At 50.3% G+C, this 13,256-nt stretch overlaps 1 protein-coding gene across 2 annotated transcripts in view; it reads left to right on the top strand.

Annotated features, from left to right (window-relative positions):
- The window catches only part of ASB10 (ankyrin repeat and SOCS box containing 10), a 36,655-nt gene that overhangs the window by 12,139 nt on the left and 11,260 nt on the right, over positions 1-13,256 (top strand). The window contains exons 1-3 of one of the 2 annotated variants that reach the window (XM_077493679.1): positions 3,229-3,468; positions 3,587-3,854; positions 8,181-8,685. In XM_077493679.1, coding sequence (XP_077349805.1) covers positions 3,276-3,468; positions 3,587-3,854; positions 8,181-8,685 — 966 coding nt within the window. In that variant the 5' untranslated portion in view covers positions 3,229-3,275. Of the gene's footprint in view, positions 1-3,228; positions 3,469-3,586; positions 3,855-8,180; positions 8,686-13,256 lie in introns of those variants that run through there. The other variant, XM_077493678.1, reaches the window with a different exon arrangement.

Below are 13,256 nucleotides of genomic sequence, written 5' to 3' on the forward strand. Positions count from 1 at the left end.
GTTTATTGAATCTTTTACCACACACAATGACGACGTGTCTTCTCCTCGGCTCTCATACAACTCATCACCCGTCTCACTCACTTCTCAGGAACACACTTGGCCGGCAGGCATGTACTGGCCATTGGGACTATCGGGAGTTTCCCAGTGGGCCGATGGCTCAGTGGGCCACTCTGATGTAAGGGGGATGGTGATGGGACACTCTGATGTAAGGGGGTGGTGGTGGGTCACTCTGATGTAAGGGGGTGCTGATGGGACACTCTGATGTCAGGGGCTGGTGATGGGACACTCTGATGTAAGGGGGCGGGTGATGGGACACTCTGATGTAAGGGGGCTGGTGATGGGTCACTCTGATGTAAGGGGGTGCTGATGGGACACTCTGATGTCAGGGGCTGGTGATGGGACACTCTGATGTCAGGGGCTGGTGATGGGACACTCTGATGTAAGGGGGCGGGTGATGGGACACTCTGATGTAAGGGGGCTGGTGATGGGACACTCTGATGTCAGGGGCTGGTGATGGGACACTCTGATGTCAGGGGCTGGTGATGGGACACTCTGATGTAAGGGGGCGGGTGATGGGACACTCTGATGTAAGGGGGCTGGTGATGGGTCACTCTGATGTAAGGGGGTGCTGATGGGACACTCTGATGTCAGGGGCTGGTGATGGGACACTCTGATGTCAGGGGCTGGTGATGGGACACTCTGATGTAAGGGGGCGGGTGATGGGACACTCTGATGTAAGGGGGCTGGTGATGGGTCACTCTGATGTAAGGGGGTGCTGATGGGACACTCTGATGTCAGGGGCTGGTGATGGGACACTCTGATGTAAGGGGGCTGATGATGGGACACTCTGATGTAAGGGGGTGCTGATGGGACACTCTGATGTAAGGGGCTGCTGATGGGACACTCTGATGTAAGGGAGATGGTGATGGGACACTCTGATGTAAGGGGGTGGTGATGGGACACTCTGATGTAAGAGGGATGGTGATGGGACACTCTGATGTAAGGGGGCTGGTGATGGGACACTCTGGTGTAAGGGGGTGATGATGGGACACTCTGATGTAAGGGGCTGATGATGGGTCACTCTGATGTAAGGGGGTGCTGATGGGACACTCTGATGTAAGGGGGTGGTGATGGGCCACTCTGATGTAAGGGGGTGCTGATGGGACACTCTGATGTCAGGGGGTGCTGATGGGGCACTCTGATGTAAGGGGGTGCTGATGGGACACTCTGATGTAAGGGGTGGTGATGGGACACTCTGATGTAAGGGGGTGCTGATGGGACACTCTGATGTAAGGGGGCTGCTGATGGGACACTCTGATGTAAGGGGTGGTGATGGGCCACTCTGATGTAAGGGGGTGCTGATGGGACACTCTGATGTCAGGGGGTGCTGATGGGGCACTCTGATGTAAGGGGGTGCTGATGGGACACTCTGATGTAAGGGGTGGTGATGGGACACTCTGATGTAAGGGGGTGCTGATGGGACACTCTGATGTAAGGGGGCTGCTGATGGGACACTCTGATGTAAGGGGGCTGCTGATAGGACACTCTGATGTAAGGGGGATGGTGATGGGAAACTCTGATGTAAGGGGGTGGTGATGGGACACTCTGATGTAAGGGGCTGCTGATGGGACACTCTGATGTAAGGGGGCTGGTAATGGGACACTCTGATGTAAGTGGGCTGGTGATGGGACACTCTGATGTAAGGGGCTGGTGATGGGACACTCTGATGTAAGGGGGTGGTGGTGGGACACTCTGATGTAAGGGGGTGGTGATGGGACACTCTGATGTAAGGGGGTGGTGATGGGACACTCTGATGTAAGGGGGTGGTGGTGGGACACTCTGATGTAAGGGGGATGGTGATGGGACACTCTGATGTAAGGGGCTGGTGATGGGACACTCTGATGTAAGGGGGTGGTGGTGGGACACTCTGATGTAAGGGGGATGGTGATGGGACACTCTGATGTAAGGGGGATGGTGATGGGGCACTCTGATGTAAGGGGGGTGGTGATGGGACACTCTGATGTAAGGGGATGGTGATGGGACACTCTGATGTAAGGGGGCTGGTGATGGGACACTCTGATGTAAGGGGGTGGTGATGGGACACTCTGATGTAAGAGGGCTGGTGATGGGACACTCTGATGTAAGGGGGATGGTGATGGGACACTCTGATATAAGGGGGTGCTGATGGGACACTCTGATGTAAGGGGGTGGTGATGGGACACTCTGATGTAAGGGGGCTGGTGATGGGACACTCTGATGTAAGGGGGTGCTGATGGGACACTCTGATGTAAGGGGGTGGTGATGGGACACTCTGATGTAAGGGGGTGGTGATGGGACACTCTGATGTAAGGGGTGGTGATGGGACACTCTGAAGTAAGAGGGTGGTGATGGGACACTCTGATGTAAGGGGCTGGTGATGGGACACTCTGATGTAAGGGGGATGGTGATGGGACACTCTGATGTAAGAGGGCTGGTAATGGGACACTCTGGTGTAAGGGGCTGCTGATGGGACACTCTGATGTAAGAGGGCTGGTGATGGGACACTCTGATGTAAGGGGATGGTGATGGGACACTCTGATGTAAGAGGGCTGGTGATGGGACACTCTGATGTAAGGGGGCTGGTGATGGGACACTCTGATGTAAGGGGGCTGGTGATGGGACACTCTGATGTAAGGGGGCTGCTGATGGGACACTCTGATGTAAGGGGGCTGGTGATGGGACACTCTGATGTAAGGGGGCTGGTGATGGGACACTCTGATGTAAGGGGGCTGGTGATGGGACACTCTGATGTAAGGGGATGGTGATGGGACACTGATGTAAGGGGGGCTGGTGATGGGACACTCAAAATGTAAGTGGGCTGGTCTGGATGAAGTCCAGGGCCAAATTTCTGTCCCAGTCCAGCCCTGTTGGCCGGTAATCCAACCTCCGGCACAAAATCAATCAGCTGATTGGACTGTAAGATTTACTTCGAGTTGACCTTTTGTTTCATTAGATCTTTAACAAATTACTGAATCATGTCGAATTCATTCATTAAATCTGCTATAATTTCTTTCGTATTTGTTGAAATTTATTATCTTTTTATTCGGATGCATCCCGAATCTCCGAAAGAGGCAAAATTCGAACAAATTTCGATTAGTTCCGAAAGGAATTGCACATGTCTACTCCATGCATTTCACGTCGGGTTCTCGACCACTTCCTGTTGGTCTCCACACATTCGGCGACAGACTGACACCTGACTTGACCTCTTTCCTGCTCTGTCTGCAGATCCTTGGAGAATGTCCAGAGTGATTGTGACTCGGAAGGCAGAGGGCTCAGCCCTGGATTTCTGGGTGTCACTCCTCTCAGGGGACACTGCCGCTATCCACCAATTGCTGGAAGTCCCTGATGATTGCATTCACTCCAACTCTGTTTTTGATACAAGCGATGTGGAGGAATGGAGGAACTATCGCTACAACACTACGGCCCTGAGTATGTCATCAGAATAATGAGTGGCCAGAATTCAGGAGATGAGATTATAAAGAGCCCTAGTATGGGCAGGGTGGGATGTGATCGGCTTGGACTCCTAACTCTCTTTTCTCTCTTTCAGGAATATGGTCTTTGACATATGAAGAGGAATATACTTGCCCCCTCTATGTGACTGCCAGTCGTGGTTACTCTGATTGCCTCCAGCTCCTCCTCAAAAAGGGGGCTGAAGTGGACTTTTCCCCCAGTGGGGAGAGCCCCTTACACGGAGCCTGCCAAAATGGCCACAGCGAATGTGTGAGGCTCCTACTGAGACATGGCGCCAATCCCAACATGGAATCCCAAGATGGGACTTTCCCTCTCCATTACTGCCAGAAGCCGGAGTCCTACCAGTAAGTTGTGGTGGTCTGTACCCATTTATGTTATTTATTAGAGATAGATGGTAGTGACATCCCACCATTCCAGATAATGGGCCCCCATCCTGGACAGTGAGTGTTCTTCAATGGTGTCCACTGGCCATTGATATGAGGACATCCCACCATTCCAGATATTGGGCCCCCATCCTGGACAGTGAGTGTTCTTCAATGGTGTCCACTGGCCATTGATATGAGGACATCCCACCATTCCAGATATTGGGTCCCCATCCTGGACAGTGAGTGTTCTTCAATGGTGTCCACTGGCCATTGATATGAGGACATCCCACCATTCCAGATATTGGGTCCCCATCCTGGACAGTGAGTGTTCTTCAATGGTGTCCACTGGCCATTAATATGAGGACATCCCACCATTCCAGATATTGGGCCCCCATCCTGGACAGTGAGTGTTCTTCAATGGTGTCCACTGGCCATTGATATGAGGACATCCCACCATTCCAGATATTGGGTCCCCATCCTGGACAGTGAGTGTTCTTCAATGGTGTCCACTGGCCATTGATATGAGGACATCCCACCATTCCAGATATTGGGTCCCCATCCTGGACAGTGAGTGTTCTTCAATGGTGTCCACTGGCCATTGATATGAGGACATCCCACCATTCCAGATATTGGGTCCCCATCCTGGACAGTGAGTGTTCTTCAATGGTGTCCACTGGCCATTGATATGAGGACATCCCACCATTCCAGATATTGGGTCCCCATCCTGGACAGTGAGTGTTCTTCAATGGTGTCCACTGGCCATTAATATGAGGACATCCCACCATTCCAGATATTGGGCCCCCATCCTGGACAGTGAGTGTTCTTCAATGGTGTCCACTGGCCATTAATATGAGGACATCCCACCATTCCAGATATTGGGCCCCCATCCTGGACAGTGAGTGTTCTTCAATGGTGTCCACTGGCCATTAATATGAGGACATCCCACCATTCCAGATATTGGGTCCCCATCCTGGACAGTGAGTGTTCTTCAATGGTGTCCACTGACCATTAATATGAGGACATCCCACCATTCCAGATATTGGGCCCCCATCCTGGACAGTGAGTGTTCTTCAATGGTGTCCACTGACCATTAATATGAGGACATCCCACCATTCCAGATATTGGGCCCCCATCCTGGACAGTGAGTCTTCTTCCCTGTCTGTGTAGAGCTGTCCAATGACCATTAATATGAGGACATAAAAATTGGCGTTTGTGAGAGGGACAAAGCTGACATTATCATAATGACCTCATACACTATATTGTCAAAATTATTGGGACAGCTGACTTTACACACACATGATCTTTAATGACCCCTCAGTCTTAGTCCGGAGGGTTCGATATTGAGTTGGCCCTTTGCAGCTATAACAGCTTCACCGCTTCTGGGAAGGCCGTCCACAAGGTTTAGGAGGGTGTCTAAGGGAATGTTTGACCATTCTTCCAGAAGAGCATTTGTGAGGTCAGGCACTGATGTTGGATGAAAAGGTCTGGCTCGCAGTCTCCTCTCTAATTCATCCCAAAGGTGTTCTATAGGTGTATATATAGATCCATCGGCTCCCAATTAGTTTATGGCCCCTCTGGTGGTGAACAGATAGTTCTCTCAGCATTATAAAGGGAATCTGCCAGGAGGTCTCCACCATTACTGATCTCCTACTGAAAATACTAATTGCCCGACTCCCACACATGATCCTATCACTTCATTACATTTTGAGTCACTGAGCTGCAACAATCATGAAGTCAAAAGGAGGATAGAATTTGTTCCCACTACACAGGAGACACTGGAGGGTGATGTCTACAGGCCATTGGTACAGATCCCCCTGGGCACCATATTGGAATCACCCCAGGGTGCCATATTGTAATCACCCCAGGGCGCCATATTGGAATCACCCCAGGGCACCATATTGGAATCACCCCAGGGCGCTATATTGTAATCACCCCAGGGCGCCATATTGTAATCACCCCAGGGCACCATATTGGAATCACCCCAGGGCACCATATTGTAATCACCCCAGGGCGCCATATTGGAATCACCCCAGGGCACCATATTGTAATCACCCCAGGGCGCCATATTGTAATCACCCCAGGGCACCATATTGTAATCAGCCCAGGGCGCCATATTGGAATCACCCCAGGGCGCTATATGGGAGTGCGGCTGTCCAGAGTTTTGTTCATTCTTCATCTACCTCAGGGCGCCATATTGGAATCACCCCAGGGCGCTATATTGTAATTACCCCAGGGCGCCATATTGGAATCACCCCAGGGCGCCATATTGGAATCACCCCAGGGCGCTATATTGTAATCAGGCTGTAGAATATCTGAGTGGCTGCAGATCACATAACATTACAGTACAGAATGGATCGTGTGCCAGTTATTTATGTTGTGTCTATTTTTAGTGGGAGGAGTTTCCCAATATAACTAAAGGTAAAACTTCCTTTTTAGTCTTGGATGGAGTGAGGAGGGATTAGACCCCCTGCCAGGTGTCCCCATTACGGAGATTCATCCCCTCTATTTGTCCCAGTGACCGTTATCACTGAGACTAAAAGAAAATTCCAAATTGTGGGTTGTCACCAGAACAGGAACAGTTTGACTATCTTCCAATGGGGGACAAAAAACCAGGGATTCCCTCACTTTGTGTTTTGGTTCAGTAAGTGAAGAGAAACCTCACAGATGGGACACTTGATAGAGGTTATAACCCTCCCTTCAGTGGCGGCTGGTGGGTTCTTCTTTTGGGTGGTGGCAAACAAAAAACAAACACCCCCCACGGTGCGGTGCCAATGAAACAGAACAACCCCCCCAACACAAGCGGTCGGCATCTACCTGCTTGTGTGGCGGGGCTGTGGTGTCCTCATCTCCTGGGTGGCGGGCAGTGGCCACGGCGGCTCGAGTGTCCGCTCCTCCAGATTCCCCTGCCGCCGTGCGTCTCCTCTTCTGCCAAAGCACTAGGCATCCAATAGGATCACCTGATGATTTGGCCAATCGTGAAACAGGTCTCACAGACCTGCCTCCTGATTGGCGGGGAGGAACTTTAGTGTGATAATAGCGGAAATGAATTTGCTTATCGTCACACAACTGGGTGCGCTCAGAGATCACCCTTTTTTGAAGCCTGTCAGAACCTCTGGCTCTAATCAAGTGCTTCAAAAAAAAAACACCCAGCGGCATTGGAATCCATGGTCCGGCACCACTGATATGTAGATCAGGGGGTCGGACGCATTGATAGGGGAGGCGGCTCCCATAAGCCCTCTATGGACGGGTCGCCACTGCTTCCCTTACTCCATCCAAAATGAAAAGAAAAACGTTTTGTCTTCAGTTCTGAAAGTGTTGGGTTAGAGCTTCTCGAAAGTGTTGGGTTAGAGCTTCTCGAAAGTGTTGGGTTAGAGCTTCTCGAAAGTGTTGGGTTAGAGCTTCTCGAAAGTGTTGGGTTAGAGCTTCTCGAAAGTATTGGGTTAGAGCTTCTCGAAAGTGTTGGGTTAGAGCTTCTTGAAAGTGTTAGGTTAGAGCTTCTCGAAAGTGTTAGGTTAGAGCTTCTCGAAAGTGTTGGGTTAGAGCTTCTCGAAAGTGTTGGGTTAGAGCTTCTCGAAAGTGTTGGGCTAGAGCTTCTCGAAAGTGTTGGGTTAGAGCTTCTCGAAAGTGTTGGGTTAGAGCTTCTCGAAAGTGTTGGGTTAGAGCTTCTCGAAAGTGTTGGGTTAGAGCTTCTCGAAAGTGTTGGGTTAGAGCTTCTCGAAAGTGTTGGGTTAGAGCTTCTCGAAAGTGTTGGGTTAGAGCTTCTCGAAAGTGTTGGGTTAGAGCTTCTCGAAAGTGTTGGGTTAGAGCTTCTCGAAAGTGTTGGGTTAGAGCTTCTCGAAAGTATTGGGTTAGAGCTTCTCGAAAGTATTGGGTTAGAGCTTCTCGAAAGTGTTGGGTTAGAGCTTCTCGAAAGTGTTGGGTTAGAGCTTCTCGAAAGTGTTGGGTTAGAGCTTCTCGAAAGTATTGGGTTAGAGCTTCTCGAAAGTGTTGGGTTAGAGCTTCTCAAAAGTGTTGGGTTAGAGCTTCTCGAAAGTGTTGGGTTAGAGCTTCTCGAAAGTATTGGGTTAGAGCTTCTCGAAAGTGTTGGGTTACAGCTTCTCGAAAGTATTGGGTTAGAGCTTCTCGAAAGTATTGGGTTAGAGCTTCTCGAAAGTATTGGGTTAGAGCTTCTCGAAAGTATTGGGTTAGAGCTTCTCTTCTGCAGGACGAGGGATCAGATCCCTCATTGATGATGATGATGATGAATGGACTCTAGTTGTGTCCCGTGGTATGTGAGGACTCACTGATTTGTCTTCTTTCTACAAGCTGCGCCAAGCTTCTTCTCCAATATGGAGCCCATGTGAACCGGCAGACGGAGGACGAGGAGTTCACCCCTCTCCATGTGGCAGCTCAGCATGGATTGCTGCAACACGTTGACCTTTACCTGCGTCATGGAGCTGCTGTTGATAGGAGAAGTATAAATGGGGAGACTCCACTGAGTGTTGCCTGTAGTCACCCTCAGGGACCTCAGGATTTGGACAGGTACTACCAGGTGTGTTGGCATCTTATACAGCATGGAGCTGACATTCTTAGCCGGGACAAGGACCAGCAGAGCCCTCTACACTTGGCCTGTAAAAGTGCCAATCCTCAGGTGGTGGAGCTGCTCTTGGAGAAGGGGGCAGAGGTCAACACCATGAGCTATAGTGGAAACACTGCCATGCAGAACATTCTCCAGGTGACCTCATACAAGCTTCAGAACCAACCAGAACTCATTGTGCGGGCACTGCTGAATCATGGGGCCATTCGGGTGTGGCCAGGGTCCCTCGTCAAGGTGAGTTATTGTACGATTTTAAGTATCTGGACGGTACAAAGCAAACATAAATCTGAAGGTCATTCACAGACATACAAAGATGGCCCCATTTAGTAGCCAAATACTCAATGTCCGCCTACAATGGTGCTCTACACAACACAGATGATACCTCCCAAGAGATACGACTTTACTAATCCTAACATGAAACAGCCCTTTACTGAGGAGTTCTGGATGTTCCCGGGGCGTGTAGTTTGAATGAAGGGTTATGGTACCACTGCACCAGAACAACTGCTTTGTGATGTACCCTTCTGACATATCGCTAATTAATCACAAGGTACATAGAGACACAAATAAGAGGAATACATGGTTTACTTATCTCATGATGGCCGAAGGTGAGCCCTTCTACTTTTATCATTGGTAACCTTGTTTTGTAAGGGAAAGTCCCTGAAATATATTATGTATTACTATTCTGGACTTCAGATTCCATACTTGACTCTACCAGACCCTAGAGCAGGAGTTTTCAAACTATGGCCCTCCAGTCATGTCTGTGAATGTCAGAGCTTTACAATGCCTCATGGGACGTGTAGTTCTATAACAGCTGGAGGGCCGTCGTTTGGAGATCCCTGCCCTAGAGACTAGACTGGACCGTACCAGACCCTAGACAGTAGAAGGAACTGAACCAGACCCCAGAGACAAGACTGGACTCTATCAAACCCTAGAGACTAGACTGGAATGTACCAGACCCTAAAGACTAGACTGGACCATATCAGACCCTAGAGACTAGACTGGACTGTACCAGACCCTAAAGACTAGACTGGACCATATCAGACCCTAGAGACTAGACTGGACTGTACCAGACCCTAAAGACTAGACTGGACCATATCAGACCCTAGGGACTAGACTGGACTGAACCAGACCTTAGAGACAAGACTGTACTCTACCAGATCCTAGAGACTAGACTGGACTAAACCAGACCCTAGAGACAAGACTGGACTCTACCAGATCCTAGAGACTAGACTGGACTAAACCAGACCCTAGAGACAAGACTGGACTCTACCAGATCCTAGAGACTAGACTGGACTAAACCAGACCCTAGAGACAAGACTGGACTCTACCAGATCCTAGAGACTAGACTGGACTAAACCAGACCCTAGAGACAAGACTGGACTCTACCAGATCCTAGAGACTAGACTGGACCGTACCAGACCCTAGAGACTAGACTGGATTCTAGAGATAAGACTGGACCGTACCAAACTCTAGAGACTAGACTGGACTCTACCAGACCCTAGAGACTAGACTGGACTGAACCAGACCCTAGAGACAAGACTGGACTCTACCAGGCCCTATAAATTAGACTGGACCGAACCAGACCCTAGAGACTAGACTTGACTCTACCAGATTCTAGAGACAAGACTGGACTCTACCAAACCCCAGAGACTAGACTGGACTGTACCAGACCCTAGAGACTAGACTGGACTCTACCAGATTCTAGCAATAAGACTGGACCGTACCAAATCCTAGAGACTAGACTGGACTCTGCCAGACCATAGAGACTAGACTGTACTGTACCAGACCCTAGAGACAAGACTGGACTCTACCAGACCCTAGAGACTAGACTGGACTAAACCAGACCCTAGAGACAAGACTGGACTCTACCAGATCCTAGAGACTAGACTGGACTAAACCAGACCCTAGAGACAAGACTGGACTCTACCAGATCCTAGAGACTAGACTGGACTAAACCAGACCCTAGAGACTAGACTGGACTCTACCAGATCCTAGAGACTAGACTGGACTAAACCAGACCCTAGAGACAAGACTGGACTCTACCAGATCCTAGAGACTAGACTGGACTAAACCAGACCCTAGAGACAAGACTGGACTCTACCAGATCCTAGAGACTAGACTGGACCGTACGAGACCCTAGAGACTAGACTGGATTCTAGAGATAAGACTGGACCGTACCAAACTCTAGAGACTAGACTGGACTCTACCAGACCCTAGAGACTAGACTGGACTGAACCAGACCCTAGAGACAAGACTGGACTCTACCAGGCCCTAGAAATTAGACTGGACCGAACCAGACCCTAGAGACTAGACTGGACTCTACCAGATTCTAGAGACAAGACTGGACTCTACCAAACCCCAGAGACTAGACTGACCTGTACCAGACCCCAGAGACTAGACTGGACCGTACCAAATCCTAGAGACTAGACTGGACTCTGCCAGACCATAGAGACTAGACTGTACTGTACCAGACCCTAGAGACTAAACTGGACTATAATGAAAGGGGGTTTCCAGATTCCAAGAAGCACCTCATCTGCAGGCCCTTCCCAACCATCAGGTCTGGGTTGTGAGGAAGAGGCCCTTGTCCTGATCAACAAGGAGCTATGCCATGATGGGTCCCCCTAACTAGATACCCCTCATGTTGAGATCATATCACCTGGTATCTTCGGGGGGGCGCATGGTCTTCCTATATCCCCTTTCCATGTAGCGTACAGGGCCGGCGCTACCACTAGGCGAAGTAGGCAGTCGCCTAGGGCGCACTACCACCTAGGGCGCAACTACGGCCTCTGCCCAGTGTGAGCTCCTCTTCTGCTCTCTCGCCCCCCCTGTGGTGTTCCACCAGCGCCACCAATCCCCCATGTTTCCCGCTGAGCGCCCCCACCGTAGTCATCTCACAGCGCCGCCCCGGGACTCCTTTGCTCCAGCCTGTCCCTCTGGAGCGGCGCTGTGTGTCTGTGTGAGTGCAGCGGAGGGGCGGGGCTCAGCTTCGAGAGGTCGGTCAGCTGACCTCCTGCATGGAGCGGGGTTGACGGCGCTGCCTGGCCTGGTCCCGGCGGGAATATGATGGAGGTGGAGCGGATGGATGGCGGCGCTGGCGTGGCCCCGGCGGAGCGGATGGATGGCGGCGCTGGCGTGGCCCCGGCGGAGCGGATGGATGGCGGCGCTGGTGTGGCCCCGGCGGAGCGGGTGGACGGCCCTGGCAGTGCGGAGGAGTCGGAGAGGCCCGGATGATGGTCGCTGAAGGAAGCATCAAAGAGCAGAGGTAAGGAGGAGGATGGATCCATTGAGCTGTATAGAGGGGGTTTGTGTGTGAGTAATGCAGGAAGTAGGAGTCAGGTAGGTCAGTGTGATGTGTGTCAGTGTCATGTCAGTGTGATGTGTCTGTGTATGTGTCATGTCAGTGTGATGTGTCTGTGTATGTGTCATGTCAGTGTGATGTGTCTGTGTATGTGTCATGTCAGTGTGATGTGTCTGTGTATGTGTCATGTCAGTGTAATGTGTCTGTGTATGTGTCATGTCAGTGTGATGTGTCTGTGTCATGTCAGTGTGATGTGTCTGTGTATGTGTCATGTCAGTGTGATGTGTCTGTGTATGTGTCATGTCAGTGTGATGTGTCTGTGTATGTGTCGTGTCAGTGTGATGTGTCGTGTCAGTGTAATGTGTCGTGTCTGTGTATGTGTCATGTCAGTGTAATGTGTCTGTGTATGTGTCATGTCAGTGTGATGTGTCTGTGTATGTGTCATGTCAGTGTAATGTGTCTGTGTATGTGTCATGTCAGTGTGATGTGTCTGTGTATGTGTCATGTCAGTGTGATGTGTCTGTGTATGTGTCATGTCAGTGTGATGTGTCTGTGTATGTGTCATGTCAGTGTAATGTGTCTGTGTATGTGTCATGTCAGTGTGATGTGTCTGTGTATGTGTCGTGTCAGTGTGATGTGTCGTGTCAGTGTAATGTGTCGTGTCAGTGTAATGTGTCGTGTCAGTGTAATGTGTCATGCCAGTGTATGTGTCATGCCAGTGTATGTGTCATGTCAGTGTGATGTGTCTGTGTATGTGTCATGTCAGTGTGATGTGTCGTGTCAGTGTAATGTGTCGTGTCAGTGTAATGTGTCGTGTCAGTGTAATGTGTCATGCCAGTGTATGTGTCATGCCAGTGTATGTGTCATGTCAGTGTGATGTGTCAGTGTATGTGTCATGCCAGTGTGATGTGTCAGTGTATGTGTCATGCCAGTGTGATGTGTCAGTGTATGTGTCATGCCAGTGTGATGTGTATGTGTCATGCCAGTGTGATGTGTATGTGTCATGCCAGTGTGATGTGTCAGTGTATGTGTCATGCCAGTGTGTCGTGTCAGTGTATGTGTCATGCCAGTGTGTCGTGTCATGTCAGTGTATGCCTCAGTGTATGCGTCAGTGCCATTGTATGTGTCAGTGTATGTGTCATGCCAGTGTGTCGTGTCAGTGTATGTGTCATGCCAGTGTGTCGTGTCAGTGTATGTGTCATGCCAGTGTGTCGTGTCAGTGTATGTGTCATGCCAGTGTGTCGTGTCAGTGTATGTGTCATGCCAGTGTGTCGTGTCAGTGTATGTGTCATGCCAGTGTGTCGTGTCAGTGTGATGTGTCATGTCAGTGTAATGTGTCATGTCAGTGTATGCCTCAGTGTATGCGTCAGTGCCATTGTATGTGTCAGGGTATGTGTTTTCCGGGTATGTGTAGGTGTCAGCGTAGGTGCCAGGTGGGTCAGTGTGATGTGAGTAGTGCAGGAAGTAGGAGTCAGGTGGATTAGTTTATGTGTCAGGGGGTCAGTGT

The sequence above is a fragment of the Lithobates pipiens genome, unplaced genomic scaffold (assembly GCF_037356315.1).
Source record: "Lithobates pipiens isolate NorthernLeopardFrog02 unplaced genomic scaffold, aLitPip1_a1.2 Scaffold_19, whole genome shotgun sequence".
Lineage (NCBI taxonomy): Eukaryota > Metazoa > Chordata > Amphibia > Anura > Ranidae > Lithobates > Lithobates pipiens.